Source organism: Chironomus tepperi, unplaced genomic scaffold (assembly GCF_022539635.2).
Source record: "Chironomus tepperi strain 1889 unplaced genomic scaffold, CSIRO-AGI_Ctep_v1 contig_67, whole genome shotgun sequence".
NCBI classification, from domain to species: domain Eukaryota; kingdom Metazoa; phylum Arthropoda; class Insecta; order Diptera; family Chironomidae; genus Chironomus; species Chironomus tepperi.
In genome coordinates this window covers 1,990,152-2,009,648 of record NW_027226189.1, presented here as the reverse complement: position 1 = coordinate 2,009,648, position 19,497 = coordinate 1,990,152, and the positions used below count along the sequence as shown (strand labels likewise).

At 29.9% G+C, this 19,497-nt stretch overlaps 1 protein-coding gene across 1 annotated transcript; it reads right to left on the bottom strand.

The window, feature by feature from the left end:
- Nucleotides 1-6,643: 6,643 nt before the first annotated feature.
- On the bottom strand, nucleotides 6,644-19,484 carry Nup358 (Nucleoporin 358kD). The gene is made up of 7 exons (XM_070653198.1): nucleotides 19,290-19,484; nucleotides 18,648-18,873; nucleotides 15,104-18,576; nucleotides 12,747-14,258; nucleotides 12,581-12,690; nucleotides 10,683-12,040; nucleotides 6,644-8,332 (listed from the first exon to the last, which is right to left on the bottom strand). Exons 1-7 carry the CDS (start codon nucleotides 19,362-19,364, stop codon nucleotides 8,055-8,057), a joined length of 7,032 nt encoding a protein of 2,343 aa, XP_070509299.1. The 5' UTR covers nucleotides 19,365-19,484; the 3' UTR covers nucleotides 6,644-8,054.
- Nucleotides 19,485-19,497: the final 13 nt, after the last annotated feature.

Here is a 19,497-nt window from a genome sequence, read left to right as displayed (position 1 = left end):
GCAATCACTCGAAAATCCTTGAACTTTTTATTCGCACCACTGCAATTAGATTACTATGATAAAACTATTCAGTTTTTAAGATGAAAAATTTCAATAATTTCACAATTTTATTTTTTTCTGCTCACTAAAATGTTTTGGCACTCATGTTTCACAGATATTTGTTGTCCCGTTACTTAACCTATTTTATTTAACTTATCAATAATCCAACCAAGCTGTTTTCATAAGAACACTGCAAAATTTCACTAACTGGCATTTTCTGTAATGACATGAGAAAAATTATTAACAAATAGATATGTAATGAAAAAATTATTATAAGAGATGGAAAACCGGTGGTAAGACTCTTTACATACATTCGATATCCAGCATCTTGAGCCTCCTGAGCACGAATGATAGATAACAAATAGATTTTGCAAGAAATCACAACACGCCAATAAATATAAAAGTATGAACACTCACGAAACTTGCTTAAAAATAAAATATTCGTAACAATTTTTTTTCCTTCTTTAACTTAATTTTTTTAACACTATGACGATTTTTTTTTCATATAATTATTAACTACACAAATGTTGAAAGAGCAGCCAACAGCAGCAGTAGCACAGAACGATAAGAGATACTACTAAAATGCGTGAATCACTACTTTTGCAATCACTCGAAAATCCTTGAACTTTTTATTCGCACCACTGCAATTAGATTACTATGATAAAACTATTCAGTTTTTAAGATGAAAAATTTCAATAATTTCACAATTTTATTTTTTTCTGCTCACTAAAATGTTTTGGCACTCATGTTTCACAGATATTTGTTGTCCCGTTACTTAACCTATTTTATTTAACTTATCAATAATCCAACCAAGCTGTTTTCATAAGAACACTGCAAAATTTCACTAACTGGCATTTTCTGTAATGACATGAGAAAAATTATTAACAAATTGATATGTAATGAAAAAATTATTATAAGAGATGGAAAACCGGTGGTAAGACTCTTTACATACATTCGATATCCAGCATCTTGAGCCTCCTGAGCACGAATGATAGATAACAAATAGATTTTGCAAGAAATCACAACACGCCAATAAATATAAAAGTATGAACACTCACGAAACTTGCTTAAAAATAAAATATTCGTAACAAATTTTTTTTCCTTCTTTAACTTAATTTTTAGCGCATTTTTGAAATTTTTTTCAAAAAGGTAGCTTAATAAATCACTTTGTTCGTTCGGGCGTTCGGCTGACGCTAAAAACTTTTTAACTAGACATCGTAGAGAGCTCGGAATGGTTTTAAAAGATCAGTTCCATAAAGTTATTGCGGCGCCGGCCATTCAAAACTTCCAAATCAAAGCATAAATACTATAATTAACAGTTTTTCATTTTCATATACAACAACAACAAAAACAACAACACGTTTTTTCATTGTTTTTGAATGTTTTTCAATGTTCTTCGATGTTTTAACAGTGTTTACTGAGCAATGTTTAAATTTTTTTTGACCGCTATAGCAATTAGATTACTATGATAAAACTTTAAATTATCAAAATCCGTTAAATTATGAAATTCTTAAATTTCTAGTATGGTGACCTGTAATTAACTAGATCTTGTTTTGTGGGTCTGGAAGTGACCTGGATCCTACTGGATCTTGTTTTGTGGGTCTAGAAGTGAACTGGATCTAGTTTTGTAAATCGAGAACTGATTTATTAATCAATTACTGATCGCTGGGACAAAAATGCGCTTAAGTCCCTCGATCAATAACACGAGGACTTTTGTAATTTTTTTAACACTATGACGATTTTTTTTTCATATAATTATTAACTACACAAATGTTGAAAGAGCAGCCAACAGCAGCAGTAGCACAGAACGATAAGAGATACTACTAAAATGCGTGAATCACTACTTTTGCAATCACTCGAAAATCCTTGAACTTTTTATTCGCACCACTGCAATTAGATTACTATGATAAAACTATTCAGTTTTTAAGATGAAAAATTTCAATAATTTCACAATTTTATTTTTTTCTGCTCACTAAAATGTTTTGGCACTCATGTTTCACAGATATTTGTTGTCCCGTTACTTAACCTATTTTATTTAACTTATCAATAATCCAACCAAGCTGTTTTCATAAGAACACTGCAAAATTTCACTAACTGGCATTTTCTGTAATGACATGAGAAAAATTATTAACAAATTGATATGTAATGAAAAAATTATTATAAGAGATGGAAAACCGGTGGTAAGACTCTTTACATACATTCGATATCCAGCATCTTGAGCCTCCTGAGCACGAATGATAGATAACAAATAGATTTTGCAAGAAATCACAACACGCCAATAAATATAAAAGTATGAACACTCACGAAACTTGCTTAAAAATAAAATATTCGTAACAAATTTTTTTTCCTTCTTTAACTTAATTTTTTTAACACTATGACGATTTTTTTTTCATATAATTATTAACTACACAAATGTTGAAAGAGCAGCCAACAGCAGCAGTAGCACAGAACGATAAGAGATACTACTAAAATGCGTGAATCACTACTTTTGCAATCACTCGAAAATCCTTGAACTTTTTATTCGCACCACTGCAATTAGATTACTATGATAAAACTATTCAGTTTTTAAGATGAAAAATTTCAATAATTTCACAATTTTATTTTTTTCTGCTCACTAAAATGTTTTGGCACTCATGTTTCACAGATATTTGTTGTCCCGTTACTTAACCTATTTTATTTAACTTATCAATAATCCAACCAAGCTGTTTTCATAAGAACACTGCAAAATTTCACTAACTGGCATTTTCTGTAATGACATGAGAAAAATTATTAACAAATAGATATGTAATGAAAAAATTATTATAAGAGATGGAAAACCGGTGGTAAGACTCTTTACATACATTCGATATCCAGCATCTTGAGCCTCCTGAGCACGAATGATAGATAACAAATAGATTTTGCAAGAAATCACAACACGCCAATAAATATAAAAGTATGAACACTCACGAAACTTGCTTAAAAATAAAATATTCGTAACAAATTTTTTTTCCTTCTTTAACTTAATTTTTTTAACACTATGACGATTTTTTTTTTCATATAATTATTAACTACACAAATGTTGAAAGAGCAGCCAACAGCAGCAGTAGCACAGAACGATAAGAGATACTACTAAAATGCGTGAATCACTACTTTTGCAATCACTCGAAAATCCTTGAACTTTTTATTCGCACCACTGCAATTAGATTACTATGATAAAACTATTCAGTTTTTAAGATGAAAAATTTCAATAATTTCACAATTTTATTTTTTTCTGCTCACTAAAATGTTTTGGCACTCATGTTTCACAGATATTTGTTGTCCCGTTACTTAACCTATTTTATTTAACTTATCAATAATCCAACCAAGCTGTTTTCATAAGAACACTGCAAAATTTCACTAACTGGCATTTTCTGTAATGACATGAGAAAAATTATTAACAAATTGATATGTAATGAAAAAATTATTATAAGAGATGGAAAACCGGTGGTAAGACTCTTTACATACATTCGATATCCAGCATCTTGAGCCTCCTGAGCACGAATGATAGATAACAAATAGATTTTGCAAGAAATCACAACACGCCAATAAATATAAAAGTATGAACACTCACGAAACTTGCTTAAAAATAAAATATTCGCTAACGTAACAATTTTTTTTCCTTCTTTAACTTAATTTTTTTAACACTATGACGATTTTTTTTTCATATAATTATTAACTACACAAATGTTGAAAGAGCAGCCAACAGCAGCAGTAGCACAGAACGATAAGAGATACTACTAAAATGCGTGAATCACTACTTTTGCAATCACTCGAAAATCCTTGAACTTTTTATTCGCACCACTGCAATTAGATTACTATGATAAAACTATTCAGTTTTTAAGATGGAAAATTTCAATAATTTCACAATTTTATTTTTTTCTGCTCACTAAAATGTTTTTGCACTCATGTTTCACAGATATTTGTTGTCCCGTTACTTAACCTATTTTATTTAACTTATCAATAATCCAGCCAAGCTGTTTTCATAAGAACATTGCAAAATTTCACTAACTGGCATTTTCTGTAATGACATGAGAAAAATGTCTACTTTTTCAATCACTCGTAAATTCTTGAATAATTCACTATTTTTTAATTATTTCACATTAAATTTACTCAACACAATTGTCTTTTTGTCGCGATTTACTTGAAATGCTCAATGTTACCCCAACTTTACCCCAAAGTATCGTCAGAAGTCAATCCTGAAAATATTTTTTGTGATGCATAAGAAGTAATGATAAACGTCATATTATGTGTCACATATTGGTTGCTGTATTAAAGGTCATTTTCTAAAGTATGAACATGAGACATTACATTAAAATGGACTATTTTCTACTGGTTTCTCGGGAAAAATTGCTTTTTTTTGTTAATTAATAAAAATTGCGACGTTTAAACTTTATTTGATATAACCTGAATTTACGTTATAAGCCAGTGGCTTATCGGACGAAAAAAGTTTTTAAAATCGTAAAAAAAGGCTTAATAACGAGTAATGGCTTAGTAAAAAATGTAAACAAATGAAGAAAAAACGAAAATTTTCATGGAAATCTTAAAAATTATTAATTTCTTCTAGTCCTTACTGATTGTTAATATCCGAATATGTCATTTAAAATCGGATAATTTATTTTATCTAGTTTAATTAATGACTTTTTGGTAGTGGCTTATTAACGGATACAAAATTTTTCCAGAATCAAATTTCTTTACTAAGCCAGTGGCTTAGTAACGGGTAGTGGCTTATAACGTAAATTCAGGGTAAATCCTACAATTTTTACTTTTAAAAATAATTAAATAAGTTCACATTAATGCACTAAACAGAGATAAAAAAAGAATAAAAAATTAATGCTAATAAAGAAAAAACCTGCAAAAATTCATTAATTTCCTAAAAATTAAAAGAATTAAATTATATTAACTTTAAACACAATATTTATATATGTGGTCATTCAGACAAACTTCGCCCCAAACAAAACTAACACTATCACAATTTTCCATTGTTCTCTGTGTAAAATACACATAATAGTGTTGGTAATTTTCAAAAATTTAGCGGTCACTTTTTCGTATGTCCACATATATATATATATATATATATAGTCCAAATATATATATATATATATAACGTTTAAACACTTCAGAAATTTTAAAATTTTTGGTATTTAAAATAAGTTTTACTTACCGTGAATTTACGTTATAAGCCAGTGGCTTATCGGAAGAAAAAAGTTTTCAAAATCGTAAAAAAAGGCTTATTAACAATTAATGACTTATTAAAAAAATGTAAACAAGTGAAGAAAAAACGAAAATTTTCATGGAATTCTTAAAAATTATTAATTTCTTTTAGTCCTTACAGATTGTTTATAATCGAATATTTCATTTGAAATCGGAAAATTTATTTTATCTAGTTTAATTAATGACTTTTTGGTAGTGGCTTATTAACGGATACAAAATTTTTCTAGAGTCAAATTTCTTTACAAAGCCAGTGGCTTAGTAACGGGTAGTGGCTTATAACGTAAATTCAGGGTACCAAATTGATAATCTTCTGCTTCATAAGTCACTAATCAAACAATATTAAGATCTTAAACACTTTTAAAAACACATTTTCATTACTTTTTAGCGCATTTTTGAAACTTGTTTTCAAAAAGGTAGCTTAATAAATCACTTTGTCTGTTCGGCTGACGATAAAAACTTTTTATCTAGACATCGTAGAGAGCTCGGAATGGTTTTAAAAGATCAGTTCCATAAAGTTATTGCGGCCACGGGCATTTAAAAGTTTCAAATCAACGCATAAATGCTATAATTAACAATTTTTCATTTTCATATACAACAACAACACGTTTTTTCATTGTTTTGCAGTGTTTTTCAATGTTCTTCGATGTTTTAACAGTGTTTGCTTAAAAAAGTTTGAATTTTTTTGACCGTTATGAGATTTAAATTATGAAAATCCGTTAAATTATGAAATTCTTAAAAATCTTCTAGGATGACTTGGAATTTACTAGACCTTGTTTTGCGGGTCTGGAAGTCACCTGGATCCTACTGGATCTTGTTTTGTGGATCTGGAAGTGACCTGAATCCTACTGGATCTTGTTTTGTGGGTTTGGAATTGACCTTAATCCTACTGGATCTTGTTTTGTAGGTCTGGAAGTTAATTTTTAATCAATTACTGATCGCTGGGACAAAAATGCGCTTAAGTCCCTCGATCAATAACACGAGGACTTTTGTAATTTTTTCTCAACACATTTTTCATATTTTTATGTAAACAAATAACTGAAAGTGGGAAAAATTGTTCTTAATTGTCTGACTGGACAAAAAAAAAAAAATCAATAGTACATGTGTGTAATAGATTTGGACTATATATGTACGATCTATTTATGTTATACATTAGTGATACAGATATGTACTATTTTAGGATAGTACATAGATCTTCCATCAATGTCAACGGAATTTGTATGGAATATTTTGGTTATGTAAACTTACTCTGAAGTATTCACAAATAGTTAGTACTTAACAAGGATGAGTTGCTAAAGTTTGAAATCATTGTAGATTCAGCATACGAATAAATCTGGAAATAGATAATATTCATAGTTTTCCTTAACTTGCTTTCTTGTCTTTCTGTCTACCTTGTTTATTTTGATGTCATATCATATTATCAATTGCCAATACACTGAACGAAATCAAAAACATTAACAATTATGGTATTTTAAGCACGTTTAAATGCTTTAAGTTAACTTTAATTCATGTTACTTAACTAACAAATAAACGCGGAGCTATGGACCTTAAGGTCTGAAAAGTTAATGTTTATTTTTTTTATCTCTAAAGCATTAATACATATCTGTACTCGATCAATCGAATCATCTATATCTCGTAATCAGGTTTTTAACTTATTTAAGATTAAAAATTTTAAAATTGCGACATTTTTAATCGAACTTTTATTAACTTAAAGATATTTTTCAAAGCATTTCAATAATAAATAGTAAATAGCAACTTTAAATTTGTTAAAGATAAACTGCTTAATTTTAGAAAATTGCAAACAACAAATACGATACTTTGAAATCAATTTTCTATAGTTAGACACTGATTTGATATTTTGAGGAAGGATGCAGTCTTTGTTGTATTTTCGATTGATTATCGAACTTTGTGATAAATAATACACAAAAAAAGTGAATTTTCGAACAAAATTTTCAAAACTAGATTAAAGTGCCTGCTTCAAGCTCCGGATTAACAAAGACACACAATATCGTGATGAAATCGCAAAGGCAGCAACAAAGAACATCCCAATTTATTCAATTAGCAATTTAATTGCATTAAACTTATATTATTAATTTTTATTTGTTGTTTACTCTTACTTTTTGTACTAAACTTTAGTACATTGTGTAATAGGGTGATTCCACAGATGGGCAATTCTTTGGATGAGTTGAATTTTTGAAAAAGAGCTTAACCAATCCCAAGGTTATTTGAATTTTAGAACTAAAAATTGTTTTCATAAAAATTCATCCTAATTTTATATTTTGATAGTTAATTAAAATATTTAAGTAAAGTTAATTTATTAAACAGTCTTTTAACATTAAATTTCACTAAATTAGCAGTAATTTAACATCGAAAGCATTTTTAAATTTTCAGGAAGAAAAAGCTCAAAAATAACTCGATCACCAAAATTTATTTTCGAAGAATCGAAATATCTCTTTAATTAATTAATCATGACAAGAAATAATAGTATAAAATGATAGATTTTAGAATGTTTTATAATTTGGTACCAGTCATTAAACTGGAACATCTCTAGTTTTGTCTATTTTTCGATTCTTCGAATGCAAAAAAATGCAAATTCCGTTTTCGGCGATCGAGTTATTGACCGAAGACTTTTTATGTTATGTTAATATTTTTTTATTTATTGATGAATGTAATTAAAGGAAAATGTATTTTAACACTTTTTTTATAAAACAATAAATTTTGAAATACGAAACTATTTTTTTTTATGTTTTTAATTTACTGTACTAAATATCAGTTAAACTTATCAATTATTACATATTTCCTTGGCATTTTTCAATAATCTTTTTGAAGTTGCTTGCAAGTTCTTCATTTTTGAATCGTACAGCTAATTGTTCTACTTCTCCATCAATTGATTCCGCATAATTCATTCCAACCCAGCAAAAAGCTTTAGAAGAGTTTTCCATTGAAGAAATGTGTAATTCGGATGTTACAAGTTGATTAAGAACAAGCTTAAAAATTTGTTCACGCCTCAATATCATTCTATATGTTTTATTTTCTGAGTGATGTAATATCTTCATCTCACCAACTCCTATACAAGTATTAAGAAAAGTTCGAAGGATTTTATTTATTTAGTTTTCTTTTAGATTAAAGGAAAACCAAAGGCCGAAGTCGACTTGAATTTGCTCCGATTAGCTAAAATCCAATTAAAATAATCAAAGATTTTCTTCTGAAATTTGTGAAACATAGCATTTCATAAAAATTTCTATTGGTACTCAGCTAACTATGGCAAACTCAATTTGGCTTCGAACTTTAGTAAAAACGCATACTTTAAGTTCTGTTAAAACCTTAACATAAAAAAAAATGCAAAAGTACTCGTTGTTTTCGAGCTGTTTCAACCCGAACTATCTATAAATTATTAAAGTTTCATCAAAGGTTTTTTAGAATTCAAAGCTTTTAACGAATTTGGCAAATTCAAAATTCGTTCAAGTAGGCTAACAGCCAAACATTTTTAAAACTTGTTTTCAAAATGTAGCTAATTAATCATTTTGTTCGGCTGTTCGACTGACGATGATTTTTTTTTTATCTAGACATCGTAGACATCGTTCACTTATTACGTTACGCAAAAAAACGAATTTCTAGACCCCCTTTCCCCCCTCGTTACAAAATATCCATGAAAAAAAATTTTTTGGTTTAGGCTGTTACAAAATCCTAGACCCCATAGATTTTATGGTTTTGCATGAATTATAGACTAACAATACAAAATAAAGACAGATTGAAATATTATAATTAATATTAGAACGAAATTAACCATTAGCTACTTTGTTTAAGGGAATTTCTTTGGATGAGTTGAATTTTTGAAAAAGAGCCTTTACAATCCAATGTTATTTGAATTTTAGTCCTAAAAAATTACAAAAGTCCTCGTGCTATTGATCGAGGGACTTAAGCGCATTTTTGTCCCAGCGATCAGTAAATGATTAACAAGTCATTTCCAGACCTAAAACACAAGATCCAGTAAGATCCAGGTCACTTCCAGACCTAAAAACCAAGATCCAGTAGGATCCAGGTCACTTCCTGACCGAAAAACCAAGATCCAGTAAGATCCAGGTCACTTCCAGATCTTAAAAACAAGATCCATATAAAACTTCCAAAAAATTAAGAACTTCATCATTTAACGGATTTTCATAATTCAAACCTTATAACGGTAAAAAAAAAATTCAAACATTGTTCAGTAAACACTGTAAAAACATCGACAAACATTAGCAAAAACTGTAAAACAATGAAAAACGAATTGTTGTTTTTGTTGTTGTTGTATATGAAAACGAAAAATTGTTAATTATAGTATTTATGCATTGATTTGGAAGTTTTAAATGGCCGGCGCCGCAATAACTTTATGGAACTGATCTTTTAAAACCATTCCGAGCTCTCTACGATGTCTAGTTAAAAAGTTTTTAGCGTCAGCCGAACGCCCGAACGACCGAACGAACAAAGTGATTTATTAGCTACCTTTTTGAAAAAATTTTCAAAAATGCGCTAAAAATGTTTCCACAAAAATTCTTCCTAATTTTTTGACTGAACTAGTAGTTATTTCACATTACACGAACTAATGACAGAAACTAAGAGGATAAAGTGATAGATTTTAGTGTGCTTTATCATTTGATATCTGTCTTTTAACTGTAGTGTTTACAGTTTCGTCTAATTTTCGATTCTTCGGAAGAAAAACTGAAAATTCCGATTTTGGTGATCGAGTTATTGACCGAAGAATCGAAATAACTTAATTAGTTTTTGGCCTAATGAACTAGTTAAAGCATTAACATGAGTAACTTTAGTGTGAATTATTGCTTATACATTACTGGATCTTGTTTTTTGGTCGGGAAGTGATCTGGATCCTACTGGATCTTGTTTTGTGGGCCTGGAAGTAACCTAGATCGTAATGGATCTCGTTTTATAAGGCAGTAAACTGAATTATTAATCAACTACTGATCGCTAGGACAAAAATGCGGTTAAGTCCCTCGATCAATAATACGAGGACTTTTGTAATTTTGTTTGTTTACAAAAATTAATAATTCTATTAATAATAAAATTTAAACATTACTTCTAAACTTTTAAATACCTGGCAGGGCAATAACTTAATGAAACTGAGCTACAGTCAAACTGTACAAACAAAAAGGAGTATTAGCTAACTTTTTGAAAATAGCAAAAAAATACGGTAAAAACAATTTTTTAGTCTACGTGAAAATTGAAGTGACTTAAAAAAACGTAATGTTGATACGTAAGACAGGAAAAAAATACTAATTTTTGTCAAGGGGAAAATTTTTAGATTTTTGAAAGCAAAATTATGTAATTCAATGCCATGAAGCTAATGCTTCAATAAGGTTTCAAGCAAAAACCCGATATTAAGGTTTTCGGTTTACAGAAAAGTATGCTTAATCATGTTTTACCTCGCTCCTTCCATTCTTTAGTGTTCATGTCATATCGGAATAATTTAGCACGTTCACCGAACAATTTTTCTTCATCTTCTTCTCCAGTACATACTTTTACTTCATCCGGCAAGCTTATAATTGGATCATAGTGTGGATCATAATTGTCATCTTGAACGTTTTCATCGTCATTGTGACTTGGTTCTTCTGTAGATGTGTTTTGTTTATTTAAATTTTTACTGAAGAAATCATCTTTTACAGTTAATCCGAAAAATTGACCTGTTCCGTTATTTTTCTGTACATTAAATACTGTGTTTGCAGTACTTGATGATGCAGCAAGTTCAGCAAAACCGCTTATTTTATTATTTATATTCTTAAGAAAATCCGGCTCATTAAATGATTTTTTTGATTTATCTTCGAGCTCTTTAGCAGCATCAGCAAAACTAAAAGTTGAATTGGAGGTACCAAAAATATTTGTGAGTCCGCCCTTGTTTCCAGAATGTGCTGTTGAATTATTGATTGATCCAAAAATATTTGCTCCAAATAGTGGTGTATTTGCAAAACTTAATTTATCATTGTTCTCTTTATTTCCACTACTGAAAATGCTGGATCCATTGTTTGCATTTCCAAAATTAGTTTTACTTCCAAAAATGCAAATCTGTTCATTGTTTGTGCTGTCCAGACCTTTTGTCGTTCCAGTATTCAGGGATGATGAAAAAACTGAAGTCCCAGCAGTACCAAATATATTTTTATCATCTCCATGAATATTTTGAGTCTGATTATTAAACTTCCTAAATATATTTCCTGTTTGCTCAGATTTTTTCTTTTCATTAGTATTCGATTTTTCACCATCATTTTGATCTTTGGCAAATAATTGAATTATTTTATCATTTTCTTTTATTTCTGCAATCTTAAATGACACCTTTTTTTCTTGACTTGCTCCTCTTGATTTACTTCTAGTAATAATTGATGGAGAGAAAAGTGGCAATGAAACATCATTACCTAACTTTTCGTGAATGTCTGATTTTCCAGCATTATAAATATAATCATCAGATTTACAGCCCAAACAGCCGGAACAATTTTCTCCATTTTCATAACTAAAGAAATCTTCAGGTAGCATTAATTTTTTTATAATTTCAGAATTATCATTTGATACAGAAAGCTTCTTTGTTAATGCATCATCAATTGCCTTCTTAAATGCATCGCAAATATCTTTAGATTTAAATCTTATTGCAAAAGATGTAAGTTCATATTCGCCTTCCGAAAAATCATTAGCCCCAAAAGTCCAAGACTGATCGTCTTTACGTTTGAATTCTACTTCTGCTGTTAGGAAAATGTTAAGGCAGATTTTGTGAACTTGTTCTCGTCGCATGACCATTCTATAAATTAAAAAAAGAAAATTTAAGAAATTTTAAATTAATTAATAATAGAAATATTAATTGAAAACAACAAACATACAAGAGTAAAACAACATGGCAGGAAAAATCATTTCGTACCAAGCCATTTTACTCATTGATTTTGAAACACAGATAATTGCAAATTTTTAACAATTTGAACAAAAAAAAATAGAGAACGTTTCCATACAAAATTCGAGTAGTTTGGAATTAGAGCTCTGTGTAAATCGATTTAATCGACCTTTGTGATGTTCCTTTAATTGAATAAAATATTTGAATTTATAAGCAAAGTCTTTTAAAATTCTTAAAAATTTCAAATCTCACATAGAATAACAATATCCATGAAAAAATTGTCGGGTCATATTTAAATGGATACGGATTCAATATGTTAGCTTAGGTTTTTACTATCGTCCGCTTTTGCGATTTTATAGTCTTGATATACGAAAACCATTCAGCATAGTTAAATAATTAAAAGATATTTTAGGAACTGAGTGTTATTGTAAAAAATATAATTAAATTATTTACCTTAGTTTTCCTGTTTCATTATGTTGAAGAATTTTTACATCTCCAAGGCCACGTTCCTTCCATTCTTTATCAATAAATCGGAATAACTTTGCTCGATGTGAGTAAAGAACCTAAAACAAGAAATTCATTTTAGACATTAGAAATAAATGTACTGGAATATAAAAACCTTCTCATTCTCTTCTCCAGTTTTAATTTCAATCTTATCAGGTAACGGAATTACAGGAGTAAAATAAGTTTGATTCTCTTCCTCTTCGTGATATTCATTATCATCACCAGCTTCGTCGTGTCCTTCACTATTCACACTATTATTTCTTGACTTTCCAGGGGATTTTTCTTTTGCTGGCGATTTCTTTTTAAAAATAAAATTAAAGCCTGCATCGTTTTTACCAATTTCCTTTACAGATGGATTGGTACTGAATTGAACTTTCTGAATTGATTGTGAGGCATTTTCTGAAGGTAAATTTCCAAATGAAAACGGTTTAGATGTATCAAATTTAAATTCAGAATCAGAATTAGCTTTAGCTTTAGATGTAATGTTATTAGATATTGATGTGCTGGTAGAATTATTTGAATTTGTCCCAAACACAAATCCAGTTGTCATTAGATTTTCAGTTGAATTTGATATTGTAGATGATGTTGATACTGTTGACACTACTGGCATTCCAAATGAGAATCCTGATTGATTTGGCATCCCAAAGCAAAATTTGGAATTTTCATTTGAAGATATCAACAGAGATTTGGGTTCTTTTTTGGGAATTGTACTGTCTTTTGGAGTTTCACAGGCCACACAGTATAACGTTTCAGGCTTATTCGAAATATAGCATGCTTCACAAGTCCATGAACCGATTTTTGGTTTAAACAAATCTCCAAAGCCTTTAATTTCATCTTTTTTTAGAACAATGACGTCATCATTTTTGGTATGCTTTTTTTCGTTGATTTTTTCCTGAACATTTGAAACAGCAATTTGGAAAGATTTAATCAATTCAGGTGTTTTAAATTTAATTGCCAGTTTCTCAGCCTTCATTTCTCCATCACTGAAATCTTGCCCAGCAAATGAAAGTGCGTTACTGTTCATTTTGGAAAACTTCATTTCATTGGTAATTGGCATATTACAACACAATTTAAATACTTGTTCTCGTCTCATCAACAGTCTTCCTTTACTCGGATCGTCCTTCTTAACAAGTACTTTCATTTCTCCAATTCCTCTTTCCTTCCATTCTTTATTGTTAGAATCAAATCTTAACAGCTTCGCACGATTGTAAAATAAAACTCTTTCATCTTCTTCGCCTGTCTTATTTTCAATTAATTCTGGTAGAGGAATAACCGGTTCAAAGTGAGCAGTTGGTTCAAAATTATCATGTTCATCATCATTTTGTAAGGATTTGTTCAATTCAGATGTTGCATTTTTTCCTTCTGGTGTTGAAATCATTTCCTGTTTTGATGCATTTAAGTTACTAAATAATTCCGTGAATGATTTATTTGTTGAGCCTCCAAAGCTAAAATTAGCAAATGGACTTGGTTGAACTGATTTATTTTTATCAGATAATACTGTATCTTCTTTTGGATTATCTTCTGTTTTTGTTAAATTTCCTGTTTGCCCTCCAAATGCAAAAGTTATGTTTGGTGTTTGTTTTGAAATATCTTGTTTAGCAATTGATTTTTCATTTGATGATACCTCCTAATTAAAGATAAAGAAAAAGACAACAAATGTAAGCACAATTAAGAATGTAATTTTTTGCGCATTTTTGAAACTTGTTTTCAAAAAGGTAGCTTAATAAGACACATTGTTCGGGCGAAGAAAAACTTTTTAACTAGACATCGTAGGGAGCTCGGAATCTTAATACAATCTCTAAATACGATAATTAATGGATTTTTCAGTAAAAAATGTAAACAAACTTTTGGGGGATAGTTTTGAAATTTTCAAATCCGTTAAAAAGTTTGAATTTCAGAAAACCGTTATTTCATAATATTCTTAATATTTGAAAATTATTTTTTTAAATTCTTTCTTTAACGAATCTTATCGATCTTATTTTTGCATAGCGGGCATAAGTGACTTAGACCTTACTGGATCTTGAATTTTAGGTCTAGAAGTGACCTGAATTGGATTATGTTTTTTAAGTCTGGAAGTGAACTGGATCTTGTTTTTTTTTTTAGGTTTGGAAGTAAATTATTAACCAATTACTGATCGCTGGGACAAAAATGCGCTTAAGTCCCTCGATCAATACAACGAGGACTTTTGTAATTTTTTCTTTTCCTCGTATTATTTATCGAGGGACTTAAGCGCATTTTTGACCCAGCGATCCGTAATTGATTGATTGATATCAGTTTTCCTTGAAACTTCTAAATGACCGATAACCCAATAACTCGATAAAAAACTAAGCTATTGAAACAAACCAGAGCTCTCTACGATGTCTAGTTTTCGAGACTCTTGTTCCAATCGAATGAAAAAAGTGTCTTATTCAGCTACCTTTTTGAAAACAAGTTCCAAAAATGCGCTAAAATATAAACAAGCATTAGTTTTACCTTTGACGAATCTTCAGAATTGGCAAGCTTTCTTGCAAGCTCAAAAATATCACTAAATTTCTTTGCTTGTTCGACATATTTGAAACGAACAAGAAATTTCTCAAGTTTCATTTCCTCTTCAGTATAATCATTAGCACCCCATATTAAATTGGTTTCATTCTGTGTTGTCTTAAGTTCCATTTCAGAAGTGATTGCATGATTTGCACACAATTTATGAATTTGTTCTCTTCTCATAACTATACGGCATTTATTGTTACTCTTATTCTTGAGAATTTTAATGTTTCCTAGGCCACGCTCTTTCCACTCCTTATCGACAAATCGAAATAATTTTGCTCGTTCTTCAAACAACACTTCTTCGTTTTCTTCCCCAGTTTTAATTTCAACTTCGTCAGGCAATGGAATGATTGGCTTAAAATCTGGACGTGGATCATAATCAGAAGGTTCCTCGTACAATTCGCTATCATTTTGTTTAGATGGAGATACATTTTCGTAATTTAAATTAGAATTTGTCGTTTTTATTTGTTGAATAGGAACGTCATTTTGTGAATGTTTGATATGTTGAGGAGGAATTGTGACACTTAATGTAGGTTGCGAAACGATTGTATTTGGGGTTGGTAAAGGATCAGAACTTGTTATAACAACATTAATGGGAAGTGATTCTTTGTTTACCGGAACCGATGATGATGTTGATAGATTCGAAGAGCCGATAAAATTGTTTGACAATTGAAGATTTAAAGGAATTGTAGGTGTAGATGAATTGTAAGTGTTATTCCATGTATTCAATACATTTGGAGTATTGAGAGCTTCGAGAAGCATTGATTTTGGTCCAGCATTTGAGAGCTGAGACTGCTGTTGAGAGGGAATTGAAGGATTAAAGCTTATTGAGTCAGCAGCGTAATTTATTTGAGAAGAAATTTGTGTAAACGGTGGTCGCGATGATGGAGCAACAGGATATTGCATTGGATATATAGGATAAGCTGTATTGTACATCTGATTAAATTGAGTTGCTCCAGGAAAACGTGTCGCAGAAGATAAAACAGGTCCAGTTTGATTGGGGACCATATTCATCATATACGTTATATTCCAAGGCATGTCTTCTAAAGATTTATAAATATCATTCAATGCTTTTGAAGTTGTTGCATCCTTATTGACATTTAAATCAGTAATATCGCCACGAATGTTTAAAACGTCATCTTTCAAGCTTGTTATATCATTTCGAACACTTAATATATCGTCTTTTACAGAAATCATTATATCATTTAATTTCCTTGTTAGACTTTCGATTTCCGCCAATTTCTCATTATATGTCGCCGTTGTATATGTTGAAAAATCACGTCTTCCTCGAAAAGAACTTGACGAAGCATTGTGAAAAATTTCATCATCAGCATATCCATTTTGTGATGTATTTTGAAAATCTAACTCTTCGTTGTTACTAAATGAAGTAGATAAGTCGTATTGAAGTTTTTTCAAATCCTTCTCCACTCGCATTCTTAACGGATTGTCTTTGTAGATATTTTCATTTTTATCCAGTAATGATAATGTTTCTATCAAACTTTCACGTGCCTTCTCGATATAAAATTTCTTTGCTTTTCTCGGTGATTTCCCCAATTCATCCAATTTTCTATAAGCTTCAGAACGAAAGAAATGAGCCCAAATATTTTGAATTCCTGTTAGCTCGTCAATAAATTCCTTGTATTCATCGCGTCTGAAATATACTCCTGACAGATAACCAATAGCCGCTCCAGTCAACTGTTCGAGTTCCTGATAAACATCATAATTATTTGTAATAAATTTAAAAAGTCTTCTCGTGTTATCCATTCCTTCATGATTTTTCATCATTTTCATTGCAAACTTATAAATATATTCCACTCGTATTTCAAGATGTCTCTTTTCATCTGGTTTACAACAACATGATCGTGACAATAAAATGTCTCCAAGTTTTAATAAAATTATTAAATCTATTTTTGGAGAATCGATGCCTCGAACAGCTTCAATTCCAAATTGTAAGGTAGCTTTCAATTGAGCCAAGTTATCGAAATTTATGTTTTTATACATTTTATATGCACATAGCCACCAATAATTTTGTTCTTCGGTGCATAAACCATCAACAATATTAGATGCAGGTAAAATTAATGGTTTTTCATTTAATCGATTGTTAAATGTTTCGAAAGATTTTTTTTCAGCTTCTAGTTTACGCTTTGCTTGTATAATAGCACAATAAAGAAATGAATCAATATCGATAAGATTAATAGTTTCAGGATTACAATTAATTAGATTGGATGCTGATAAATTTAAGCCACTAAATGTATGAACTTTAAATGTATGTAAATCGGTACGTCCTAATCCCAGGTAAACTTGGTGATCTAAACATGAGGGATAAAGATGTTGTGCAATGTTTTCATAATTCTCAATATCATTGAACGATATCATTTCGTAGTTTGGCTCTTGAAAGTATGAACTTTGCACGTAATATGATGAAGAAATTTTCATTTGATGATCAGTGTTTGCGAATAGTGAGCGGAAGATAATTTTTCTCCAGTTCAAATCAGCACATGTTTCTCGAACTTGATTGAAAATATCATCAATTGTAAACCAGTATTTTTGATTTGTTGTTTGTATGACGTCATCACTTCGATTTGTTTTACAGGACAATATGGTGCGAGCTGATTGTGTGCACCTAAATGCTCCTTCCTTTTTAAGATGATTAAATAAATTTCGTATGGTTTCATTCATATTCTTAAGCCAAGAGGCTTCGGTATTAACTGTTGAAGATTGAAAAGCAAACAACAAGAAAGGTAAGCACTTTTTTGTTGTCTCTCGCCATTGATCATTATTTGCAATTTTTTGCTTTTGGAATAATAATGAAGCTATATGAAGTGCAAGTTGTCCACAAAAGTGATTAATTAATTCTTCACCAAACTCTTTTACAGGACCGATTTGAAGCAATATATCAGACGCTTTTCTAATAGCTTGATCAAATTCGAAAAGTAAATTTGTAACTTCTTTTATGTTAGTTTGCTTAATTGCTTGTAAATTTGTATCCTTTTTAAGATTCAAAAAAATTTGCTTTTCCAAAGATATCAGTAAGAGACACCAATAATTCCATGTATCATCTGAATAATTTAAAACATTAGAAATTGTGTTGTACCATTCAATTGATGAGATAAACGTTTCCATGAATTTCATTTCTAAATCAAAACAATATTTTAAAGCATCCTTAAAGCGCTTCTCTTCCAATAAAAATTTCACCAATCTGATTCTCAAACCAACATCATGAGGACGAGCTGTTATTTCTCGAAGAATCATATCTTCCGCCGGTTTATTATCTTGCGTCTTATCTTTATTAGACATTTTTAGACGTAAAGTAAATACATTATCATCACGAATGTTTTCGGTCTCAGCAAGTTCACACCAATATTTGGCCTTTGCTGGGCTTGTTGACCATCCATCATTAAGTAGAAATAGTCGACATACTGCAACGATACTTATTTTTAGTAAAAATTATGCAAGAAACATGTTAAATTATTAAGAAAGAAGTTTTTACCACTCTTAATGATGTCACTTTGCTTAGAATTCAAACTGTACGATTGTTGAAAATTTGTTATAGCCTGTTCCGGTTTTTGAAGTTTTTCGTAAACTTCACCCATAAACTTGTAAGCAGCAGCATCATCTGGTTTAATTTCCAAATATCTTTGAAGCCAATCTTTTGCAAGTTCATATTCATTCACTTTTGCGTAACTTTTAGCTATAGCAAATCCTCGACTAGATCTCTAATAAAAAGTAAATCAAAATTAGATTATTTTTGAATTTACCGCCAATAACCTAACTTTTCTCGACTGTTAAATATTAAACAATGTATCATATTTTTTATTTTTTCGATTACTATAGTATAGAATTGATTTTCATTTTTCATAAGTAAATTAGCTTTTCAGCTAAAATGTTGGACTGTTCGCCCAATATCATTAAGGATGAAGAAAAGTTTTAAGTATTTCAGTGAACAAAGAAATATTCCTGATTAATTGCTACAAATTATTATTTTATATAGTGCTACTAATATAAACAATTTTACAATAAATTCAACAACTTATTGGCTTATATTACATTTTTTAATAAAAAAATATAACTAATAATAATTTTTTTAAAAAAGCCGAGAAAAGCACGCTAATTAAAATTACAATATCCATACCTCATTCTCATTTAATTTCTGGGACATTTGTGAAACATGTCGATCAACGTCTCGCTTGCTATTAAATTTAATCATTATGTTACGATTCCTATAAATATTTATCCTGATTAAATTTTATCAAATACAAATTTCAACTTTTATTCCTTCTTTTTTCAGAATGGATAGGATAGGTTTAGTTCGACAGAAGCTTTAAAAAAATTCAGATGAA

Coding starts and splice junctions, on each gene's coding strand:
- Nup358 (XM_070653198.1), bottom strand. CDS start 19,364: ATGATTAAATTTAATAGCAAGCGAGACGTTGATCGACATGTTTCACAA. Junction 12,041..12,580: donor AATGAAACAGGAAAACTAAG/GTAAATAATTTA, acceptor TTTAATTTATAG/AATGGTCATGCGACGAGAAC. Junction 8,333..10,682: donor TAAAGAATGGAAGGAGCGAG/GTAAAACATGAT, acceptor ATACTTGTATAG/GAGTTGGTGAGATGAAGATA.